This window comes from Scyliorhinus torazame, chromosome 5 (genome assembly GCF_047496885.1).
Source record: "Scyliorhinus torazame isolate Kashiwa2021f chromosome 5, sScyTor2.1, whole genome shotgun sequence".
Lineage (NCBI taxonomy): Eukaryota > Metazoa > Chordata > Chondrichthyes > Carcharhiniformes > Scyliorhinidae > Scyliorhinus > Scyliorhinus torazame.
The window spans coordinates 96023126-96047448 of record NC_092711.1 but is presented as its reverse complement, the minus strand read 5'-3'; the positions used below and the strand labels follow the sequence as shown (position 1 = coordinate 96047448).

General features: G+C 47.4%; 1 protein-coding gene and 1 long non-coding RNA gene across 5 annotated transcripts in view; one reads left to right on the top strand and one right to left on the bottom strand.

Moving 5' to 3' along the window:
• LOC140419044 (uncharacterized) overlaps window positions 1-24323 on the top strand; it is a 37116-nt gene that overhangs the window by 9547 nt on the left and 3246 nt on the right. The window contains exon 2 of the long non-coding RNA XR_011945501.1: window positions 936-1132. This is a non-coding gene — a long non-coding RNA (uncharacterized lncRNA). The remainder of the gene's footprint in view (window positions 1-935; window positions 1133-24323) is intronic.
• On the bottom strand, window positions 11622-22940 carry LOC140419042 (uncharacterized). Of its 4 annotated transcripts, XM_072502763.1 has the most exons (3): window positions 22730-22926; window positions 15842-16295; window positions 11622-14953 (listed from the first exon to the last, which is right to left on the bottom strand). In XM_072502763.1, the coding sequence occupies exon 3, from the start codon at window positions 14325-14327 to the stop codon at window positions 12996-12998; it is 1332 nt and encodes a 443-aa protein (XP_072358864.1). In that variant the 5' UTR covers window positions 14328-14953; window positions 15842-16295; window positions 22730-22926; the 3' UTR covers window positions 11622-12995. The 4 variants fall into 4 exon arrangements, with proteins under 4 accessions (XP_072358864.1, XP_072358866.1, XP_072358863.1 ...); XM_072502765.1 differs by lacking the exon at window positions 15842-16295 and having other exon boundaries at window positions 22789-22940; XM_072502762.1 differs by lacking the exon at window positions 15842-16295.

The window sequence follows — 24323 nt, the reverse complement described above, 5'->3', positions numbered from 1 at the left end:
GAGTCCTAGTCCAGGACTCTCTAAAGGTAAACTTGCAGGTTGAGTCCGTAGTTAAGAAAGCAAATGCAATGTTGTCATTCATCTCAAGAGGCTTGGAATATAAAAGCAGGGATGTACTTCTGAAGCTTTATAAAGCATTAGTTAGGCCCCATTTAGAATACTGTGAGCAATTTTGGGCCCCACACCTCAGGAAGGACATACTGGCACTGGAGCAGGTCCAGCGGAGATTCACACGGATGATCCCAGGAATGGTAGGCCTAACATACGATGAACGTCTGAGGATCCTGGGATTATATTCATTGGAGTTTAGGAGGTTGAGGGGAGATCTAATAGAAACTTACAAGATAATGAATGGCTTAGATCGGGTGGACGTAGGGAAGTTGTTTCCATTAGCAGGGGAGACTAGGACCCGGGGGCACAGCCTTAGAATAAAAGGGAGTCACTTTAGAACAGAGATGAGGAGAAATTTCTTCAGCCAGAGAGTGGTGGGTCTGTGGAATTCATTGCCACAGAGGGCGGTGGAGGCCGGGACGTTGAGTGTCTTTAAGACAGAAGTTGATAAATTCTTGATTTCTCGAGGAATTAAGGGCTATGGAGAGAGAGCGGGTAAATGGAGTTGAAATCAGCCATGATTGAATGGCGGAGTGGACTCGATGGGCCGAATGGCCTTACTTCCGCTCCTATGTCTTATGGTCTTAAAATCGCTTATTGTCACAAGTAGGCTTCAAATTAAGTTACTGTGAAAAGCCCCTAGTCGCCACATTCCAACGCCTGTTTGGGGAGGCTGTTACGGGAATTGAACCGTGCTGCTGGACTGTCTTGGTCTGCTTTAAAAGCCAGCAATTTAGCCCTGTGCGAAACAGCCCCTCAGAATTGTCTGCTCCGAATTTCTGTCCTGTACCAACAATGATAATTTTTATAAATTCTTTTTAAAGGATATTGGAAGAGGAGGAATTGCAGACAGAAGTCTCAAACATCACATCAAACTCATGACAAACTCAAACGATTCCTTCTGATCTGGATATCATCGGGCTCTGAATATCATCGGGCTCTGAATATCATCGGGCTCTGAATATCATCGGCGAGAAGGAGAAATGTTTGTCCGATCTGTCAGCTTCAAAAGATTTTAAACGTGAGTGTGACTGGAAAAGCACCGAGACCCACACAACCCACGCCCGAGTGAGAGTGTTCCGGTGAACTGACTGTGGAAACATCAGTGTGACTGGAAAAGCACCAAAACCTACACAGCACACCCGAGTGAGAGTGTTCCAGTGAACTGACTGTGGAAACATCAGTGTGACTGGAAAAGCACCGAGACCCACACAACACACCCGAGTGAGAGTGTTCCAGTGAACTGACTGTGGAAACATCAGTGTGACTGGAAAAGCACCGAGACCCACACAACACACACCCGAGTGAGAGTGTTCCAGTGAACTGACTGTGGAAACATCAGTGTGACTGGTAAAGCACCGAGACCCACACAACACACACCCAAGTGAGAGAGTTCTAATGAACTGACTGTGGAAAGAGCTTCAACTATTACACAGCCTGAAAAAATGTCATACCATTCACAGTCAGGAGAGACAGTGCACATGTTCGGTGTGTAGACAAGGCTTCCACTGATTGTCCAATCTCGAGCGACACGAGGAGACCCAAAACATGGAGAAACCGTGGCAATGTGGGGACTGTGGGAAGGGATACGGATTTCCATCTGAGCTGGAGACTCATCGTCGCATTCACACTGGAGAGAGGCCGTTCACCTGCTCTCACTGTGAGAAGTGTTTCACTCGGTTATCCACCCTGCAGACACACCAGCGAGTTCACACTAGGGAGAGGCCATTCACCTGTTCTCAGTGTGGGAAGGCATTCAGTGATTCAGCCACCCTGCAGAGACACCAGCGAGTTCACACTGGGGAGAAACCATTCACCTGCTCCTTCTGTGGGAATGGATTCGCACAGTTATCCACCCTCCAGACACACCAGCGAGTTCACACTGGGGAGAGGCCATTCACCTGCTCTCAGTGTGGGAAAGGATTCAGTGATTCAGCCACCCTGCAGAGACACCAGCCAGTTCACACTGGGGAGAAGCCGTTCACTTGCTCCCTCTGTGGGAATGGATTCACACAGTTATCCACCCTGCTGTCACACCAGCGAGTTCACACCAAGGAGAGGCCATTCACCTGCTCTCAGTGTGGGAAGGGATTCAGTAATCCGTCCAACCTGCGGACACACCAGCGAGTTCACTCTGGGGAGCGACCGTTCACCTGCTCTCAGTGTGGGAAAGGATTTATTAATTCGTCCAACCTCCTGAAACACGAGCGAGTTCACACTGGGGAGAAGCCATTTACCTGCTCCCTCTGTGGGAATGGATTCACACAGTTATCCATCCTGCAGACACACCAGCGAGTTCACACTGGGGAGAAACCATTTATCTGCTCCCTCTGTGGGAATGGATTCACACAGTTATCCAGTCTGCAGACACACCAGCGAGTTCACACTGGGGCGAGGTCATTCACCTGCTCTTAGTGTGGGAAGGGATTACATAGAAACATGGAAAATAGGAGCAGGAAGAGACCATTTGGCCCTTTGCGCCTGCTCTGCCATTCATTATGATCATGGCTTATCATCCAACTCAATAGCCTAATCCCGCTTTCCTCTCCATATCCTTTGATCCCCTTCGCCCTAAGTGCTATATCTAACTGCTTCTTGAAAACAAATAATGTATTGGCCTCAACTATTTCCTGTGGTAACAAATTCCACAGGCTCACCACTCTCTGGTTGAAGAAATTACTCATCTCTGTCTAAATGGTCTACCCCGTATCCTCAGACTGCGATCTCTGTATACTCCCACCATCGGGAATACCTTTCCTGCATCTACCCTGTCAAGTCCTGTTGGAATATTATAGGTTTCTATGAGATCCCCCATTCTTCTGAATTCCAGCGAATACAATCCTAGCTGATTCAATCTCTCGTATGTCAGTCCCACCATCCCAGGAATCAGTCTGGTAAACCTTCGCTGCACTCCCTCTAGAGCAAGAACATCCTTCCTCAGATAAGGAGACAAACTGCACACACTATTCTAGATGTGGCCTCACCACGGCCCTGTATAATTGCAGCAAGATGTCCCTGCTCATGTACTCTAATCCGCTCGCAATGAAGGCTAGCATATCATTTGCCTTCTTTACCGACTGCTGTAGCTGCATGCTTACCTTCAGTGACTGGTGTACGAGGATACCCAGGTCTTGTTGCACATTCCCTCTCCTAATTTATGGCCATTCAGCTAATAGTCTGCCTTCTTGTTTTTGCTACCAAAGTGGATAACCTCGCATTTCTCCAAATTATACTGTATCTGCCATTCATTTGCCCACTCACTCAACTTGTGCAAATCACACTGAAGGATCTCTACATCCTCCTTACAGCTCACCCACCCACGCAACTTGCTGGCATCTGCAAATTTGGAGATATTGCATGTCGTTCCCTCATCTAAATCGTTAATATATTGGGTGTGCAGTGGTTAGCACTGCTGCCTCACAGAGCTGAGGACTAGGGTTCAATCCGTGCCACTCTGTGTGGAGACAAGTTCTCCCCATGTCTGCGTGAGTCTCACCCCCATAACCCAAAGATGTGCAGGGTAAGTGAATTGGCCACGCTAAATTGCACCTTAATTGGAAAAAAATAATTGGGTACTTTAAATTTATTTTGTAAATCATTAATATATCTTGTGAATATCTGGGGCCCGAGCACCGATCCCTGCGGTACCCCACTAGTCACTGCCTGCCAATTTGAAAAAGACCCATTAATTCCTACTCTTTGTTTCCTGTCTGCCAACCAATTTTCTACCTATCTCAACACACTACCCCTAATCCCATGTGCTTTAATTGTGCACGCTAATCTCTGATGCAGGCCATTCTGGACATAGTGTTATGTAATGAGCCAGACTTGATTAAAGATCTTAAAGTAAGGGAGCACTTAGGAGGCAGTGATCATAATAAGGTCGAATTCAATCTCCAATTTGAAAGAAAGAAGGTAGAATCAGATGTAAAGGTGTTACAGTTAAATAAAGGTAACTACAGGGGCATGAGGGAGGAACTGACGAAAATCGACTGGGAGCAGAGCCTAGTGGGAAAGACAGTAGAACAGCGATGGCAGGAGTTTCTGGTAGTAATTGAGGACACAGTACAGAGGTTCATCCCAAAGAAAAGAAAGGTTATCAGAGGGGGGATTAGGCCGCCATGGCTGACAAAGGAAGTTAGGGAATGCATCAAAGCAAAAGAGAAAGCCTATAATGTGGCAAAGAGTAGTGGGAAGTCAGAAGGTTGGGAAGGCTACAAAAACAAACAGAGGATAACAAAAAGAGAAATAAGGAAAGAGAGGATCAAATATGAAGGTAGGCTAGCCAGTAACATTAGGAATGATAGTAAACGTTTATTTAAATACATTAAAAACAAACGGGAGGCAAAAGTTGACATTGGGCCGCTCCAAAATGATGCAGGTAATTTTGTGATGGGAGACAAGGAAATAGCTGAGCAACTAAATAGGTACTTTGCATCAGTCTTCACAGTAGAATACATGAGTAATATCCCAACAATTCCGGAGAGTCAGGGGGCAGAGTTAAATATGGTAGCCATCACAAAGGAGAAAGTACTAGAGAAACTAAAAGGTCTAAAAATTGATAAATCTCCGGGCCCAGATGGACTACATCCTAGAGTTCTAAAGGAGCTAGCTGAAGAAATAGTGGAGGCGTTAGTTATGATCTTTCAAAAGTCACTGGAGTCAGGGAAAGTCCCAGAGGATTGGAAAATCGCTGTTGTAACCCCCCTGTTCAAGAAGGGAACAAGGAAAAAGATGGAAAATTATAGGCCAATTAGCCTAACCTCGGTTGTTGGCAAGATTCTAGAATCCATTGTTAAGGATGAGATTTCTAAATTCTTGGAAGTGCAGGGTCAGATTAGGACAAGTCAGCATGGATTTAGTAAGGGGAGGTCGTGCCTGACAAACCTGTTAGAGTTCTTTGAAGAGATAACAAATAGGTTAGACCAAGGAGAGCCAATGGATGTTATCTATCTTGACTTCCAAAAGGCCTTTGATAAGGTGCCTCACGGGAGACTGCTGAGTAAAATAAGGGCCCATGGTATTCGAGGCAAGGTACTAACATGGATTGACGATTGGCTGTCAGGCAGAAGGCAGAGAGTTGGGATAAAAGGTTCTTTTTCGGAATGGCAACCGGTGACGAGTGGTGTCCCGCAGGGTTCAGTGTTGGGGCCACAGCTGTTCTCTTTATATATTAACGATCTAGATGACGGGACTGGGGGCATTCTGGCTAATTTTGCCGATGATACAAAGATAGGTGATGGGGCAGGTAGTATGGAGGATGTGGGGAGGCTGCAGAAAGATTGAGACAGTTTAGGAGAGTGGTCCAAGAAATGGCTGATGAAATTCAACATGGGCAAGTGCGAGGTCTTGCACTTTGGAAAAAAGAATAGAGGCATGGAGTATTTTCTAAACGGTGACAAAATTCATAATGCTGAAGTGCAAAGGGACTTGGGAGTCCTAGTCCAGGATTCTCTAAAGGTAAACTTGCAGGTTGAGTCCGTAATCAAGAAAGCAAATGCAATGTTGTCATTCATCTCAAGAGGCTTGGAATATAAAAGCAGGGATGTACTTCTGAAGCTTTATAAAGCATTAGTTCGGCCCCATTTAGAATACTGTGAGCAATTTTGGGCCCCACACCTCAGGAAGGACATACTGGCACTGGAGCGGGTCCAGCGGAGATTCACATGGATGATCCCAGGAATAGTAGGCCTAACATACGATGAACGTCTGAGGATCCTGGGATTATATTCATTGGAGTTTAGGAGGTTGAGGGGAGATCTAATAGAAACTTACAAGATAATGAATGGCTTAGATAGGGTGGATGTAGGGACGTTGTTTCCATTAGCAGGGGAGACTAGGACCCGGGGGCACAGCCTTAGAATAAAAGGGAGTCACTTTAGAACAGAGATGAGGAGAAATTTCTTCAGCCAGAGAGTGGTGGGTCTGTGGAATTAATTGCCACAGAGGGCGGTGGAGGCCAGGGCGTTGAGTGTCTTTAAGACAGAAGTTGATAAATTCTTGATTTCTCGAGGAATTAAGGGCTATGGAGAGAGAGCGGGTAAATGGAGTTGAAATCAGCCATGATTGAATGGTGGAGTGGACTCGATGGGCCGAATGGCCTTACTTCCGCTCCTATGTCTTATGGTCTTCTAGATTCCCTTGCCTATCCTTCAGTGGGCCAACCCTTTCCCTGGCTACCATCTTGCTTTTTATATACGTGTAAAAAGCCTTGGGATTTTCCTTAACCCTATTTGCCAATGACTTTTCGTGATCCCTTCTAGCCGTCCTGACTCCTTGCTTAAGTTCCTTCCTACTTTCCTTATATTCCACACAGGCTTCGTCTGTTCCCAGCCCTTTAGCCCTGACAAATGCCTCCTTTTTGTTTTTGACGAGGCCTACAATATCTCTCGTTATCCAAGGTTCCCGAAAATTGGCGTATTTATCCTTCTTCCTAACTGTAATTCCTTTCAACTGACACTTGAAAGCCTCCCACATGCCAGATGTTGATTTGCCCTCAATCATCCGCCCCCAATCTATGTTCTTCAGTTCCCGCCTAATATTGTTATAATTAGCCTTCCCCCAATTTAGCACATTCACCCTAGGACCACTCTTACCCTTGTCCACCAGCACTTTAAAACTTACTGAATTGTGGTCACTGTTCCCGTAATGCTCCCCTACTGAAACTTCTACCACCTGGCCGGACTCATTCCCCAATACCAGGTCCAGTACCACCCCTTCCCTAGTTGGACTGTCTACATATTGTTTTAAGAAGCCCTCCTGGGTGCTCCTTACAAACTCTGCCCCATCTAAGCCCCTGGCACTAAGTGAGTCCCAGTGAATATTGGGGAAGTTGAAGTCTCCCATCACCACAACCCTGTTGTTTTTACTCTTTTCCAAAATCTGTCTACCTATCTGCTCCTCTATCTCCCGCTGGCTGTTGGGAGGCCTGTAGTAAACCCCCAACATTGTGACTGCACCCTTCTTATTCCTGATCTCTACCCATATAGCCTCACTGCTCTCTGAGGTGTCCTCCCCTTGTACAGCTGTGATATCCTCCCTAACCAGTAGCACAACTCCGCCACCCCTTTTACATCCCCCTCTATCCTGCCTGAAACATCTAAATCCTGGAACGTTTAGCTGCCAATCCTGCCCTTCCCTCAACGAGGTCTCTGAAATGGCAACAACATCATAGTTCCAAGTACTAATCCAAGCTCTAAGTTCATCTGCCTTACCCGTAATACTTCTTCATTAAAACAAATGCACTTCAGGCCACCAGACCCACTGTGTTCAGCAACATCTCCCTGTCTGCTCTGCCTCAGAGCCACACTGTCCCTATTCCCTAGTTCTCCCTCAATGCTCTCACTTTCTGACCTTTTGCTGCTGTGCCCACCCCCCTGCCATACTAGTTTAAACCCTCCCGTGTGACACTAGCAAACCTCGCCGTCAGGATATTTATGCCTCTCCGGTTTAGATACAACCCGTCCTTATATAGGTCACACCTGCCCCAGAAGAGCTCCCAGTGGTCCAGATAACGGAAACCCTCCCTCCTACACCAGCTGTTTAGCCACATGTTTTGCTGCTCTATCTTCCTATTTCTAGCCTCACTGGCACGTGGCACAGGGGGTAATCGTGAGATTACAACCCTAGAGGTCCTGTCTTTTAACTTTCTGCCTAGCTGCCTGAACTCCTGCTGCAGGACCTCATGCCCCATCCTGCCTATGTTGTTAGTACCAGTTTAGATAAATGTGAGTGTGATGCATTTTGGTAGATTGAATCAGGGCAGAACCTACTCAGTGAATGTTAGGGAGTTGGGGAGAGTTATAGAACAAAGAGATCGAGGAGTACCGATTCATAGCTCCTTGAAAGTGGAGTCACAGGTGGACAGGGTGAAGAAGAAGGTATTTGGCATACTTGATTTCATTGGTCAGAACATTGAATACAGGAGTTGGAACGTCTTGCTGAAGTTGTCCAAGACATTAATAAGACCACACTTGGAGTACTGTGTACAGTTCTGGTGCTATTATAGAAAGGATATTATTAAACTAGAAAGAGTGCAGAAGAGATTTACTCGGATGCGACCAGGACTTATTGCCCTGGAGCATAGGGGGCTTAGGCGTGATCTTATAGAGGTCTGTAAAATAATGAGGGGCATAGATGAGGTAGATAGTCAACATCTTTTCCCAAAGGTAGGGGTGTCTAAAACTAGAGGGCATAGGTTTAAGGTGAGAGGAGAGAGATATAAAAGAGACCAGAGGGGAAATTCTTTTCACACAGAGGGTGGCGAGTATCTGGAACGAGCTGCCAGAGGCAGTAGTAGAGGTGGGTACAAGCATTTAGACAGTTATGTGGGAATGCTGGTATAGTGGGGTATGGGCCAAATGTAGGCAATTGGGACGAGCTTAGTGGTAAAAACTGGGTGGCATGGACAAGTTGGGCCGGAGGGCCTGTTTTCATGCTGTAAACCTCTATGACTATACAACTGCAGCAAAACATCCCTACATTTATATTAGATTTCCTTTGCAATAAACAATAATATTCCATGGACCTTCCCAATCACTTGCTGTACCTGCAGACTAACTTGGGATTGGGCACCCCGATCCCTCTGTACTTCAGAGTTCTGCAATCTCTCTCCATTTAAATAATGTTGTTTTATTAATACTTCCTGACAAAGTGGACAATTCACATTTTCCCAAGTTGTGCTCCATCTGTCAGTTTTTTGCCCAGTCTCTTAACCTATTTGTAGTCCTTTGGATAGGATTGGATTTGTTTATTGTCACTGTACCGAGGTACAGTGAAAAGTATTTTTCTGCGAGCAGCTCAACAGATCATTAAGTACATGGGAAGAAAAGGGAATAAAAGAAAATACATAATAGGGCAACACAACATATACAATGTAACTACAAAAGCACTGGCATCGGATGAAGCATACAGGGTGTAGTGTTAATGAATTCAGTCCATAAGAGGGTCATTTAGGAGTCTGGTGACAGTGGGGAAGAAGCTGTTTTTGAGTGTTCATGCGTGTTCTCAGACTTCTGTATCTCCTGCCCGATGGAAGAAGTTGGAAGAGTGAGTAAGCCGGGTGGGAGTGATCTTTGATTATACTGCCCGCTTTCCCCAGGCAGCGAGAGGTGTAGATGGAGTCAATGGAAGGGAGGCAGTTTTGTGTGATGGACTGGGCGGTGTTCACGACTCTCTGAAGTTTCTTGCTTCAGAGCAGTTGCCATACCAGGCTGTGATGCAGCCTGATAGGATGCTTTCTATGGTGCACCTGTAAAAGTTGGTAAGAGTCAATGTGGACATGCCGAATTTCCTTAGTTTCCTGAGGAAGTATAGGCGCTGTTGTGCTTTCTTGGTGGTAGCGTCGACGTGGGTGGACCAGGACAGATTTTTGTAGATGTGCACCCCTAGGAATTTGAAACTGCTAACCATCTCCACCTCGGCCCCATTGATGCTGACAGGGGTGTGTACAGTACTTTGCTTCCTGAAGTCAATGACCAGCTCTTTAGTTTTGCTGGCATTGAGGGAGAGATTGTTGTCGCTACACCACTCCACTATGTTCTCTATCTCCCTCCTGTATTCAGACTCATCGTTATTCGAGATCCGGCCCACTATGGTCGTATCATCAGCAAACCTGTAGATGGAGTTGGAACCAGGTTTTGCCACGCAGTTGTGTGTGTACAGGGAGTAGAGTAGGTGGCTATGTCCGCAGCCTTGCGGGGCGCCGGTGTTGAGGACTATTGTTAATCATAGAATTTACAGTGCAGAAGGAGGCCATTCGGCCCATCGAGTCCGCACCGACTCTTGGAAAGAGCACCCTACCCAATGTCAACACCTCTACCCTATCCCCATAACCCAGCAACCCCACCCAACACTAAGGGCAATTTTGGACACTAAGGGCAATTTATCATGGCCAATCCACCTAACCTGCACATCTTTGGACTGTGGGAGGAAACCAGATCACCCGGAGGAAACCCACGCACACGCGGGGAGGATGTGCAGACTCCTCACAGACAGTGACCCAAGCCGGAATCGAACCTGGGACCCTGGAGCTGTGAAGCAATTGTGCTATCCACAATGCTACTGTGCTGCGCAGAGGTGTTGTTGTTCATTCTTACGGACGGTGGTCTGTTGGTCAGAAAATCGAGGATCCAGTTGCAGAGTGGGGAGCCAAGTCCTAGGTTTTGGAGCTTTGATAGGAGTTTGGCTGGGATTATGGTGTTGACTTGCAGACTCCTTCAATCCACTTCACAAATTACTTTCCAACCTGTCTTTGAGGCATCAGAAAATTTAGCCACCATTCAATCCTGTCATCCAGCACATTCATACAGATTGTAAATGGTTGAGAGCCCAGCACTGATCCTGGTGACATTCCACTTGTCACATCTTACCAAACCAGAAATGACCCATTTATACCTGCTGGCTGCTTCCTGTTAGCTAACCAATCCTCTATCCATGCTGATGTGTTGCCCCCACACCCTGAGCTCTTATTTTGTGTAATAACCTTTGATGTGGCACCTTGGGAAATACCTTCTGGAAATCCAGATAAAGCACATCTACAGGTTCCCCTTTATTGACATCCCTTGTTACTTCTCAGAGAACCTTGATAAATTCGTCAGTCACGATTGTTTCCCTGAACTGCATTTTCAAACACTGTGTCAAAAGAAAAATCAAATCTGCTCTACTCCTCTGGCTCCTTTGCCAATTGCCTCAGAGGGACTCACTTTCTGTTAAAGAGCCTGCCAAGACCTCTCACCTACTTCACCGAAAGTGAACAAATTTAATCAGGAAAAGTCCAACAAATTCAAATATTTTCCTGTTAAAAGTTTATTGATGAAACAGAACATGGTTAAAAGAACTAACAGAAAATTACTTGAGGGTCAAAGACAACCAGAGTAACAGGATGTTCACAATGTTCTGGTCACAAATGGATTCCCTTCAGCTCCTCTGTACCCTGTTCCCGTGACTTCCAGCTTGGGACACGTGGGCACTGAACCTTGGGGGTCACATCATCGTCATCCCCTGCCATCTCCCCCCCCCCCCCCCCCCCAAAACCTGAATTGTTGGAGGTCCAGTTCCCAGTTTAGCACAGGGATAAATCACTGGCTTTTAAAGCAGACCAAGGCAGGCCAGCATCACAGTTCAATTCCCGAAAAAGCCTCCCCGAACAGGCGCCGGAATGTGGCGACAAGGGGCTTTTCACAGTAACTTCATTTGAAGCCTACTTGTGACAATAAGCGATTTTCATTTCATTTCAGTCAGGCCTCCAGCAACTTTCTGGCTCTAGTAGCGACGCCCATGGCAGTTCCCCTACTGGGGAACAGGCCCTGTTATTCTCAGCTAAATTCAGCGAAAGTCAGCCCTCAGCTCCATCACCTGGCTCTCATTGACACGAGCAATAGAGACAGAAAGGTGCCCGAGGCTCAAATAGGAAATCAAAACTTGTGGATTAGGATCTCCATAAAGGTCAGCAACCTCTTAGAAAAAAATCAAATTCCCAGTCAACAAATTAAAGGATCACACGACAGCACTTCAAGTTTTATGACTTTTAATACAACAAACAAACTAGAAGCTACTTTAACTTGGAAACCTACACAGTAAACTATAAACTAGAACTTTGTCCTGTTACACAATCTAAAATCACACTCCACGATTATAGTTACTCTGTCCTGGAAGTCGAAACTTAATTGTCTCAGAATTTGTCCAAGTGAGGATTCATTTTCGAGGATTTACTTCCGTTCTTCGACCAAAGCACCGAGGAAAAAGAAAAGGGAGAATAGAATGTGAACTGGCAAAATACATAAAAATAGACTGTAAAGGTTTTTCTGGCTACGTAAAAAGGAAACATTTGGCTCAGACAAAGTTTTGTCCATTCCAGATAGAGTCAGGAGAATTTAGAATGAGGAATCGAGATCTCTACAGCCACCTCGTTCAACACTCTGGGATGTTGATCATCAGCTTTTGGGGATTTATTCACTTTCAGTGTCATTAATTTTTCCAGTACTACTTTTTCACCAATACTAATCTCTGCCAGTCCCTTGGTTCTCTGGTGTTTTGGGGACAATTTCTGTATCTTCCTCTGTGAAGACAGACACACATTGTTCAGTTTCTCTGCCATTTCCTCATTCCCCATTATAAACTCTCTGGTCTCTGCCTGGAATGGACCCACATTGGTCTTTGCTAATCTTTTCCTTTTCACATTCCTGGAGAGGTTTCCAGTCGGTTTTTATGTTTCTCGCCGGTTTGCTCTCATCAGTTTCTTGATCCTCATTTGCTGAATTTGAATGGATCTCGTGGAATCTTTAACTTTTCTTGTTCAGCACGGTTACATCACTTTTCCTGTTGGATTTTTGTTCCTTAAAGGAATCTATATTTGTTGTATATATGCAAAATAAAAGTTGCAAAAATCCCAGAGGACCATAGGCTGCTCTCACCTTTGACAGAGAGAGTTGACTGGAGGTGATTTAACCTGAGGGTCAGCACACCTCAGGCGAGGGGCCTGGTTGAGAAGGCGGGGCCTTCATGAATAAACTCAGCCAGGACGGGAGTTGAATCCTCACTGTTGGCCTTGCTCTGCATCACAAACCAGTCATCCAGCCAACTGAGCTAACTGACCCCCTGATAAATATATAATAATTCCTTAAACATTAGGTATTCCCTGTACCGATCAGATTCCCAGTCCACCTGACAACTTGCCCCTCATACCGTGATAGTTTTCTTCTGTGAGGAACACCCAGATAAATTAAACAAAAGAATCATGTAACCACCAGGGCTCATCTCCATGGTAGTGTGGCATGCTTTGGGGGGTTCCAAACAGAAATAGGAACTAAATATCTTCAAACTTCCAAACACCCTTTCACACTGTGATCCTTGTGCAATTTGAAGCCAGGTATTAGCAACAACGCTCAAAGAGCATCAGCCCACTGGAGGCAAAGTGGTGAGACCGGCCAGTCCAGCAGAAAGAAACCCTCTGACCATCCCCACTGACCACCTGTCAGAATGAACAAAATGCAGTCCTGGATGTAGAGCAGAAACAATAACAGCAGAATCCAACCCCTGTAATCAATTGTGAAACTGTTGGTGTCAAAGCAGGTGTGGTGAAACATGCAATCCTGTCTCACATTGAGAGGTGGACGGCCTCTCCCCAGTGTGAACCCGCTGGTGTCTCCGCAGGTGGGATAACTGAGTGAATCCCTTCCCACACTGAGAGCAGGTGAATGGCCTCTGCCCAGTGTGAACTCGCTGGTGTCTCTGCAGGTTGGGTAACTGAGTGAATCCTTTCCCACACTGAGAGCAGGTGAATGGCCTCTCCCCACTGTGAACTCGCTTGTGTCTCCGCAGGGTGGATACTTCAGCAAATCCTTTCCCACAGAGAGCGCAGGTGAATGGTCTCTCCCCAGTGTGAACTCGCTGGTGTGACTGCAGGGTGGATAACTGAGTGAATCCCTTCCCACACTGAGAGCAGGTGAATGGATCTCCCCAGTGTGAACTCGCTGGTGTGACTGCAGGGTGGATACCTGATTGAATCCCTTCCCACACTGAGAGCAGGTGAATGGCCTCTCCCCAGCGTGAACTCGTTGGTGTGTCTGCAGGTGAGATAACTGAGTGAATCCCTTCCCACACTGAGAGCAGGTGAACAGCCTCTCCCCAGTGTGAACTCGCTGGTGTGACCGCAGGTGAGATAACTGAGTGAATGCCTTCCCACACTGAGAGCAGGTGAACGGCCTCTCCCCAGTGTGAACTCGCTGGTGTCTCCGCAGGTAAGATAACCGAGTGAGTCCCTTCCCACACTGAGAGCAGGTGAACAGTGTCTTACCAGTATGAATTTGCTGGTGTGTCTTCAGGGTGGATAACTGAGTGAATCCCTTCCCACACAGAGTGCAGGTGAATGGCCTCTCCCCAGTGTGAATTCGCTGGTGTGTCTGCAGATTGGATGGCTGAGTGAATCCATTCCCACACAGAGTGCAGGTGAATGGCCTCTCCCCAGTGTGAACTCGCTGGTGTCTCTGCAGGTTGGGTAACTGAGTGAATCCCTTCCCACACTGAGAGCAGGTGAATGGCTTCTCCCCAGTGTGAACTCGCTGGTGTCTCAATAGGCGGGACGAATCACAGAATCCTTTCCCACACATAGAGCAGGTGAATGGCCTCTCCCCAGTGTGAATGCGTCGAAGACTCTCCAGCTTAGATGGGGCTCTGTATCCCTTCTCACAGTCCCCATATTTCCACGGTTTCTCCATGTTATGGGTCTCCTCGTGTCTCTCCAGGTTGGATGATCAATTGAAGCCTCTTCCACAGACACAACACTGGTATGGTCTCTCCCTGCTGTGAATGTTATGTTTATTCAGGCTGTGGAACTGGTTAAAGCTCTTTCCACAGTAAGTTCACTGGAACTGTCTGTGCGGAATCTGCACGTTCTCCCGTGTCTGTGTGGGTTTCCTCCGGGTGCTCCGGTTTCCTCCCACAGTCCAAAGATGTGCGGGTTAGGTGGATTGGCCATGCTAAATTGCCCTGAGTATCGAAAAAGTTTGGGTGGGGTTATTGGGTTACGGTGATAGGATGGAGGTGTGGGCTTAGGCAGGGTGATCTTTCCAAGGGCTGGTGCAGACTCGATGGGCCAAACGGCCTCCTTCTTCACTGTAAATTCTGGGAGTCTATGAACTCTCTCACTCGGGTGGGTGTTGTGTGGGTCTCGGTGCTTTTCCAGTCACACTGATGTTTGAAATCTTTAGCTGACAGTTCGGGTAAACATTTCTCCTTCTAGATTCAAAGGCCGATGATGTTCAGGTTCCAAGGAATCGAGTGACTGTCAGATCGAGACGTAATGTTTGAGATTTCTGTCTGTAATTCCTCCTCATCTAATATCCTGTAAAAACAATTTACAAAATTCATCATTGTTAGTACAGGATCGAAACTTAGAACAGACAATTCTCGTTTCTATGGAACATTTTTCCTCTCTCTTATTCCGCGAAAGCTGTAAATCTCCATCCCACACAATCTCCCTCCATTCTCACTCTGCTGTATCTAATATTCACCCTCCCAATTCTCCTGAAGGTGCTGATTCATGTTGACTGACAGATCTAAGCTCACAGCTTCCTGTCCAGATCACAACAAATATGAACTGCAGGCGGCCATTCGGCCCATCGAACCTGAACCATTCAATGGGATCATTGGCTGACCAACCTCAGCACTGTTTTCCTGCACTATACCCCTATCACAATGGTCAGCACAGTGGTTAGCTCTGTTGCTTCACAGCTCCAGGGTCCCAGGTTCGATTCCCGGCTTGGGTCACTGTTTGCACATTCTCGGTGTGTCTGCGTGGGTTTCCTCCGGGTGCTCCGGTTTCCTCCCATGGTCCATAGATGTGCAGGTTAGGTGGATTGGCCATGCTAAATTGCTCTTAGTGTCCAAAAAGGTTAGATGGGGTTATTGGGTTACGGGGCTAGGTGGAGGTGTGGGCTTAAGTAGGGTGCTCTTTCCAAGGGTGATGCAGAGTCAATGGGCCTAATGGTGTCGTTCTGCACTGTAAATCCTCTGGAGTACAGATTTCCAAAGCTTCACCACATCCTTGAGTAAAGAGGTCCCTCCTCATTTCAGCTTTCTCTCCATTTACCTGCCAGTTCCCCATAACCCTCGACACCCTCATCAATTAGAAGTGTGTGTGAGGGGGGGGATGTCGGGTTTGTGATATGGGAGCTGGAGTAGCTGTTTTTCCGCAGGTTCTGGCACCACTCACCTATAATCTGTCACTTACCTGATTGCCCGGCTCCCATCTACCTAATCCTTGAATTAATATTGTGATCGTGTCCCTGGAAGATGTCAGGGTTCAGTTTGGTAGGATTCTGCCAAAAGGAATCAAGAAATGCGTCGATAAAACAGCGCAGGTGGATTCAGCGGGAATGGAGCCGCCTTTTCAACATGGCGGCCTGACCCTCAGGAGGTCTCTCGACCCCGCGCTCTCCGGGGCTCTGGGAGGCGGCGAAAATTATGGCTGCCGACATTATCCGTGTTACTGACCAGAGGCGGAGTGTGCTGACTCAATATCTGTGAGCTTGTGAGCACCACCTGCAAAGCTCCATGAAGAGGCTCGATGATCCAGAGGAGAGAATCCTGAACGCTCAGCAAGATGCCTCCTCGACGGAGGCAAGAATTCAATCCTTTGAAAACCAGCCGAGTGGCGTGGCGGAGGTCCTGGAGGATTTGGAGAACTGAGGGTCAGAGAAAGAACATCCGAGTCATTGGTCTGTCAGATGCTCATCATAGAATTTACAGGGCAGAAGGAGTCCACTCGGCCCATCGAGTCTGCACCTTGGAAACAGCACCCCAGCCAAGCCCATACCTCCCCCCCCATCCCCGGAACCCAGTAACCCCACCTAACCTTTTATTTGGACACTAAGGGCAATTTATCGTAGCCAATCCACCTAACCTGCACATCTTTGGACTGTGGGAGGAAACTGGAGAGCCCAGAGGAAACCCACACAGACACGGGGAGAACGTGCAGACTCCGCACAGATACTGACCCAAGCCGGGAATCGAACCTGGGACCCTGGTGCTGTGAAGCAGCTGTTCTAACCACTGTGCTACCATGCTGCCCATAAATTCTGTTATTTTCTGTCCATTCAGTGTGGAGGGTAAGGCTCCCGTGAAGTTCTTTAAGGACCAACTGCCACGTTTTCGCAACTGGATTTGAAGCCTGGGCATTTCAAATGAGAAAGGGTTCATCGTATCCTGTCTCTGAGGCTGAGGCATAGTTTTCATCCCAGGCCTGTAAACATTCGCTTCCCGTAACAGCCTCCCCGAACAGGCGCCGGAATGTGGCGACTAGGGGCTTTTCACAGTAACTTCATTGAAGCCTACTTGAGACAATAAGTGATTTTCATTTCATTTTCATTTCCACAACTTGAAAGAAGGTCCTGGAGACGGGTACGGAGAGGTGGCACCTGGCCCCAGGAGGGAGTGAGGATTCAGGACTTTTCAGCAGCAACACAAACGAAGCTTCGAGACTTTGTTGAAGTTTAAATGCAGCTCAAGGCTGTGGGGAGTGAATTACGTTATGCTTTATCCTGCAACCCGAAAAATGGTATCCAACAACTCCGTCAAGTCTTTCAATAATCCAATGATTGCCTTGGCCTTCATTAAATTCATGAAGGGCCAGGATTGGGAGGAATGGTTTGCAGCTTGGACATCCACTGGACCGAACCTCTTTCCATTTAGAAAGTACTCTTTTCTATTCTTTTTTGGTCCAAAATGTATAACCTCACACTTGTTTACTTTGAATTTCATTTGCCACAAATTTGCCTATTCACCGAGTCTGTCAATATCTTCTTGCAATTTTACGCTATCATCTAGTCTGTCTGCGATGCCACCGAACTTTGTATCAACAGCAACAGTGAAGAGGCCCCTCGGCCCATTGAGTCTGCACCAACACATGAAAAGCACCTGACCTACCTAATCCCATTTGTTGGCACTTGGCCCATAGCCTTGAATGTTATGACGTGCCAAGTGTTTAAAGGATGTGAGGCAACCCGCTTCTACCACCCTCCCAGGCAGTGGGTTCCAAACTGTCACCACCCTCTGGGTAACAAGGTTTTTCCTCAAAACCCCCCTAAACCTTCTCCCCTCATCTTGAACTTGTGGCCCCTCGTGCCTGACCTTCAACTGAGGGGAACAGCTGCTCCCTTTCCACCCTGTCCAAGCCCCTAATAATCTTGTACACCTCGATCAGGTCACACACCCCCGCCCCCCCCCCCCACCCACCACCCCCCCCCCCACCCACCCCCCCCCCGCCCACCCCCCCCCCACCCACCCACCCACCCCCCCCCGCCCACCCCCCCCCCACCCCCCACCCCCCCACCCCCCCCCACCCCCCCCACCCCACCCCCCCCCCACACACCCCCCCACACACCCACACCCCCACCCCACCCCCCCCCCACACACCCCCCCCCACACACCCCCCCCCACACACCCCCCCCCCCACACCCCCCCCCCACACCCCCACCCCCCACACCCCCCCCCCCCCCACACCCCCACCCCCCCCCACCCCCACCTAAGCCCCTTGGCAGACTGGTACAGAAGGTGAAGTCACACAGGATCAGAGCTGAACTGGTAAGATAGATACAGAATTGGCTCGGTCATAGAAGACTGAGGGTAGCAGTGGAAGGCTGTGACTAGTGGTGTTTCGTGGGGATCACTGCTGTGACTTGTGCTGTTTTGTAGTATATATAAGTGATTTGGAGGAAAACGTAACTGGTTTGATTGGTAAGTTTGCAGACAACACAAAGGTTAGTGGAATTGCGGATAGTGATGTGGACCGTCAGAGGATGCTGCAAGATAGAAATCGGTCGGAGACTTGGGCAGAGAGATGGCAGATGGAGTTTAATCCAGCCAAATGTGAGGTAACGCATTCTGGAAGGTCTAATACAGTAGGGAAATATACAGCAAATGGTAGAACCATTAAGAGTATGGCATCACAAGTGGACAAGGTAGTCAAGAAGGCATACGGCATGCTTGCCTTCATCAGCCGGGGCATTGAGTTTAAAAATTGAAAAGTCATGTTGCAGCTTTACAGAACCTTAGTTAGGCCACACTTGGAATACAGTGTTCAATTCTGGTTGCCACACTACCAGAAGGATGTGGAGGCTTTGGAGAGAGTACAGAAAAGATTTACCAGGATGTTGCCTTGTATGGAGGGCATTAGCTGTGAAGAGAGGTTGGAGAAACTTGGTTTGATCTCACTGGAACGACGGAGGTTGAGGGGTGACCTGACAGAAGTCGACAAAATTATGAGGGGCATGGACAGAGAGGATGGTCAGAAACATTTTTCCAGGGTGGAAGAGTCAATTTCTAGGGGACACAGGTTTAAGGTGAGAGGGGCAAAGTTTAGAGGAGATGTACGAGGGAAATTCTTTTACACAGAGGGTAGGACGTGCCTTGAACTCACTGCCAGAGGTGGTGGTGGAAGCAGGTATAATAGTGGCATTTAAGGGATGCCTTGACAAATAGATGAATAGAATGGGGGACCCCAGAAAAGTAGAAGGTTTTAGATTAGACGGGCAGCATGATCAGTGCAGGTTTGAGAAGGCCGAAGGGCCTGTTCCTGTGCTGTAACTTTCTTTGTTCTTTGTTTGTTCTATCCAACCTCTCTTCATAAATGTTCCATCCCGTGCAACATCCTGGTGAATCTCCTCTGCACCATCTCCAATCATATCCTTCCTATAATTGTCCCATTGGGCAGACGCAGCATGGGTTCATAAAGGGCAGGTCGTGCCGAACTAATTCAGTGGAATTTGTTCAGGACATTACCAGTGCCATAGATAATGGGGAGCCAATGGATGTGGTATATCTGGATTTCCAGAAAGCCTTTGACAAGGTGCCACACAAAGGTTTGCTGCATAAGATAAAGATGCATGGCATTAAAGGGAAAGTAGTAGCATGGATAGAGGATTGGTCATCTTGCCAAGGTCATCCCCACACCCCCACTACTTGCCTTCAAACAACCGCGCAACCTCAAACGAACCATTGTTTGCAGCAAACTACCCAGTCTTCAGAACAGCGACCACGACACCACACAACCCTGTCATGGCAATCTCTGCAAGACGTGCCAGATCATTGACATGGATACCACTATTACACGTGAGAACACCACCCACCAGGTACGCGGTACATACTCGTGCGACTCGGCCAACGTTGTCTACCTCATACGCTGCAGGAAAGGATGTCCCGAAGCGTGGTACATTGGCGAGACCATGCAGACGCTGCGACAACGAATGAACGGACATCGCGCAACAATCACCAGGCAGGAATGTTCCCTTCCAGTCGGGGAACACTTCAGCAGTCAAGGGCATTCAGCCTCTGATCTCCGGGTAAGCGTTCTCCAAGGCGGCCTTCAGGACCCGCGACAACGCAGAATCGCCGAGCAGAAACTTATAGCCAAGTTCTGCACACATGAGTGCGGCCTCAACCGGGACCTGGGATTCATGTCGCATTACATTCATCCCCCACCATCTGGCCTGCGAAATCCTACCAACTGTCCTGGCTTGGTACAATTCACACCTCTTTAACCTGGGGTTACCCCATCTCTGGATCTGTAAAGATTTAATCACCTGCTAATGCTCGCATTCCAAGCATTGTTTGGCATCTTTGAATTTGTCTACATATGTGTTTCTGGAACAGACCTCTTCATTCACCTGAGGAAGGAGCAGCGCTCCGAAAGCTAGTGACATTGAAACAAACCTGTTGGACTTTAACCTGGTGTTGTAAGACTTCGTACTGTGCTCACCCCAGTCCAACACCGGCATCTCCACATCATGGTTAATTAATAGAAAGCAAAGAGTGGGGATTAATGGGTGTTTCTCTGGTTGGCAATCAGTAGCTAGTGGTGTCCCTCAGGGATCAGTGTTGGGCCCACAACTGTTCACAATTTACATAGATGATTTGGAGTTGGGGACCAAGGGCAATGTGTCCATGTTTGCAGACGACACTAAGATAAGTGGTAAAGCAAAAAGTGCAGAGGATACTGTAAGTCTGTATAGGGATTTGGATAGGCTAAGTGAATGGGCTAGGGTCTGGCAGATGGAATACAATGTTGACAAATGTGAGGTTATCCATTTTGGTAGGAATAACAGCAAAAGGGATTATTATTTAAATGATAAAATATTAAAACATGCTGCTGTGCAGAGAGCCCTGGGTATGCTAGTGCATGAGTCGCAAAAAGTTGGTTTACAGGTGATTAAGAAGGCAAATGGAATTTTGTCCTTCATTGCTAGACGGATGGAGTTTAAGACTAGGGAGGTTCTGCTGCAATTGTATAAGGTGTTAGTGAGGCCACACCTGGAGTAGTGTGTTCAGTTGTGGTCTCCTTACTTGAGAAAGGACGTACTGGCACTGGAGGGTGTGCAGAGGAGATTCACTAGGTTAATCCCAGACCTGAAGGGGTGGGATTACGAGGAGAGGCTGAGTAGACTGGGACTGTACTCATTGGAATTTAGAAGGATGAGGGGGGATCTTATAGAAACATATAAGATTATGAAGGGAATAGACAGGATAGATGCGAGCAGTTTGTTTCCACTGGCGGGTGAAAGCAGAACTAGGGGGCATAGCCTCAAAATAAGGGGAAGTAGATTTAGGACTGAGTTTAGGAGGAACGTCTTCACCCAAAGGGTTGTGAATCTATGGAATTCCTTACCCAGTGAAGCAGTAGATGCTCCTTCATTAAATGGTTTTAAGATAAAGATAGATAGTTTTTTGAAGAATAAAGGGATTAAGGGTTATGGTGTTCGGGCTGGAAAGTGGAGCGGAGTCCACAAAAGATCAGCCATGATCTCACTGAATGGTGGAGCAGGCTCGAGGGGCCAGATGGCCTACTCCTGCTTGTATTTCTAGTTCTTATAATGTAGCAACCAGAAATGCTCACAGTTATGTCCCATATGTCTTTTTCACCACCCTATTAACCTGCCCTCCCACGTTCAGAGATCTCTGGACAAACACGCCAAGGTCCCTTTGTTGCTCAGAACTTCCCAGTGTCATGCTGTTCATTGAATACTTCCTTGTCACATTACCCCTTCCAAAGTGTGTCACCTCACTTTTTAGGGTTCCAGTTCCATTTGCCACTTTTCTGCCCATTCCGTCTATATCTTTCTGTAACCCAAGACACTCAACCTCACTGTTAACCATCTGGCCAATCTTTGAGTTATCCGCAAGTCTTCCATGTGGGATCTTGTCCAAAGCTTTATTGAAATCCATGTAAACTACATCAACTGCACAACCCCCATCTCCACGCCTGGTCACATGCTCAAAAAATGCAATCAAATTTGTTCGGCATGACCTCCCTCTGACAAAGTCATGCTGACTATTCCTGATCAAACCTCTCCAAGTGGAAATAGAGTCCATCAGAACTTTCTCCAATAGTTTCCCTACCACTGATGTAAGACTCACTGGACTGCAGTTCCCTGGCTTATCTCAACAACCTTTCTTAAATAATAGGACCACATTAGCTGTTCTCAAGTCACCTGGCAACTCCCCTCGTGGCCCGAAATTAAAAGTTTGGGTCAGAGCCCCTGAAATCTCCTCCCTGGCCTCCCACAGCATCCTGGGACACAATTCATGCAGACCTAGTAATCTAATAATCTTATGGGCGGCACAGTAGTATAGTGGTTAGCACTGCTGCTTCACAGCGCCAGTGACCTGGGTTCGATTCCTGGCTTGGGTCACTGTCTGTAAGGAGTCTGCACATTCTGCCCATGTCAGCGTGGGTTTCCTCCCACAAGTACCGAAAGACGAGCTTCTTTGGTGAATTGGACATTCTGAATTATTCCTCAGTGCATCCGAACTGGTGTCGGAGTGTGGCAACTCAGGGATTTTAATAGTAACTTCATTGCAGTGTTAATGTAAGCCTTCTTGTGACAATAATAAAGATTGTGAATGGGCCGAAGGGGCCCTTTCCGTGCTGTAAAATTCTACGACTTTAAAGATAGAGGTGGTAGAGGGAGAGAGGGAATTAATTTATAGAGAAAGTGCCAAAGCCCCAACATTCACCAGCTCTGAGGACACACCTTAGCTCCCTTTCCAATCTGAAAGCAGACTGAGCTGGATTTACATTCCCCTTAATTGATCATTGCTGGGTGATAATCCTGTACTTCCTCACCTCACACCACTGTGACAGCACCTTCACTACACAGACTGCAGCAACTGACCAAACATCACCTTCCCGGTTATTCCTGAAGGCACCGCCTTCCCAACCTGGCCCCCTTGCCTGAGGTGCGGTGATCCTCAGGTCACATCACCGCCGGTCAGCTCTCTCCCGGGACCAGGCCCTGGTTCACAGCCGCCATCTTGGGGAAGCAGGGCGCATGCGCCGGCGTATTGGTGATGCTGCAGCTAGTGGGCGGGGCCTGAAGGTTTCTGTTCCCAGCCGGGCCCTAGTGCCCGGCGATCTGTTTAACGGCAACAGGTTTTTTAAATGTTTCACCCACTCCCAGGCTGAAGCTGATGTTTTTTCGCCTGGAGGTCCCGTTTACATTCAGTGTGAGAGGCTGTAGCCTCTATCTAGCTACCTGAAGGGGGTTACACAGTGTTTGATTACATTTAGTGGTCCTTTCCAGTTCATTATCAGGATGTTTATGTGATATTTTCTTCCCCTCAGAGTGATATTTCTTTATTTAAAATACATTTCAGCAGCAGGCTGACTGGTGATTTTTAAAGGAATAAAGTTTATTTATTATCACACTATTTCCCTGGATGTTTGAACATCTCAGCTCCTCATCTCTTTCACACTCACTGACACATACACAGAAATTAGGTACAGATCAAGTTGAAGTTGTAATGATGAAAATGGAATGTAGACTGCAATCTTTATATCGCTGCAGGTCTGTTGTCTTCGTGTTGAACTAATCCTTTAGTTGGAGTGAAGCATTTTTAGAAACGAATAATTCTCACGAGGCTCTGAAGCTTTCTGTAGATGAATCGCCAGGAGGTTGGTTCTCAGGTGGACTTGGAAGCTGGAATAAGTACAGTACTGTGGCTGCACTGGAAAACATTAAGCTCTGCTGGTTCAGCAGGTTCCTGGTGCTTCAGATGCTTCTCACACACACATTTGCTTTGTTCAGGGTTTATTATACTGTATCCCTGACTATTAACTGCAGGGTTAAAACTCAGACCCAGAACACCGCGATACAATAGCAGTTTACGATGCTCACTCACGCTTATCTCTGCCCCAATTCGAGCTCATTCTCCTGTGTTCAATATGACACTTGGAGACCAACAGTCCCGAGATTTCATATTCCTCAAATGCTGGTTCATCCTGACACAACGAGACATTTAAGCTTCACAGGTGGCTGCAAAGTTTCCTTACTCAGATCCGTGTTAACTAAATATTGGTCACAGAATCGAATGTTGCCCACAGTTTAATGTCCATAATAACCTGTTAAGTTGCAGCCACCTTGGCAGAGTTTGTGGATCTATAATATCTAGTATCCTTGTGCCGAGCGTGACATCTTGAATCTACTCTTGGGTCTGATTAAAACAGTGCATTGTCGCTGGGTGGGATCGGCGGCATGGTAGCACAGTGTATAGCACTGTTGCTTCACAGCTCCAGGGTCCCAGGTTCGATTCCCAGCTTGGGTCACTGTCTGTGGAGTCTGCACGTTCTCCCCGTGTCTGCGTGGGTTTTCCTCTGGGTGCTCCGGTTTCCTCCCACAAGTCCCGAAACGTGCTGTTAGGTAATATGGACATTCTGAATT

What these genes read in the sequence shown, in the direction of transcription:
- LOC140419042 (XM_072502765.1), bottom strand. Translation starts at nt 14,327, where the DNA reads ATGGAGAAACCGTGGAAATATGGGGACTGTGAGAAGGGATACAGAGCC.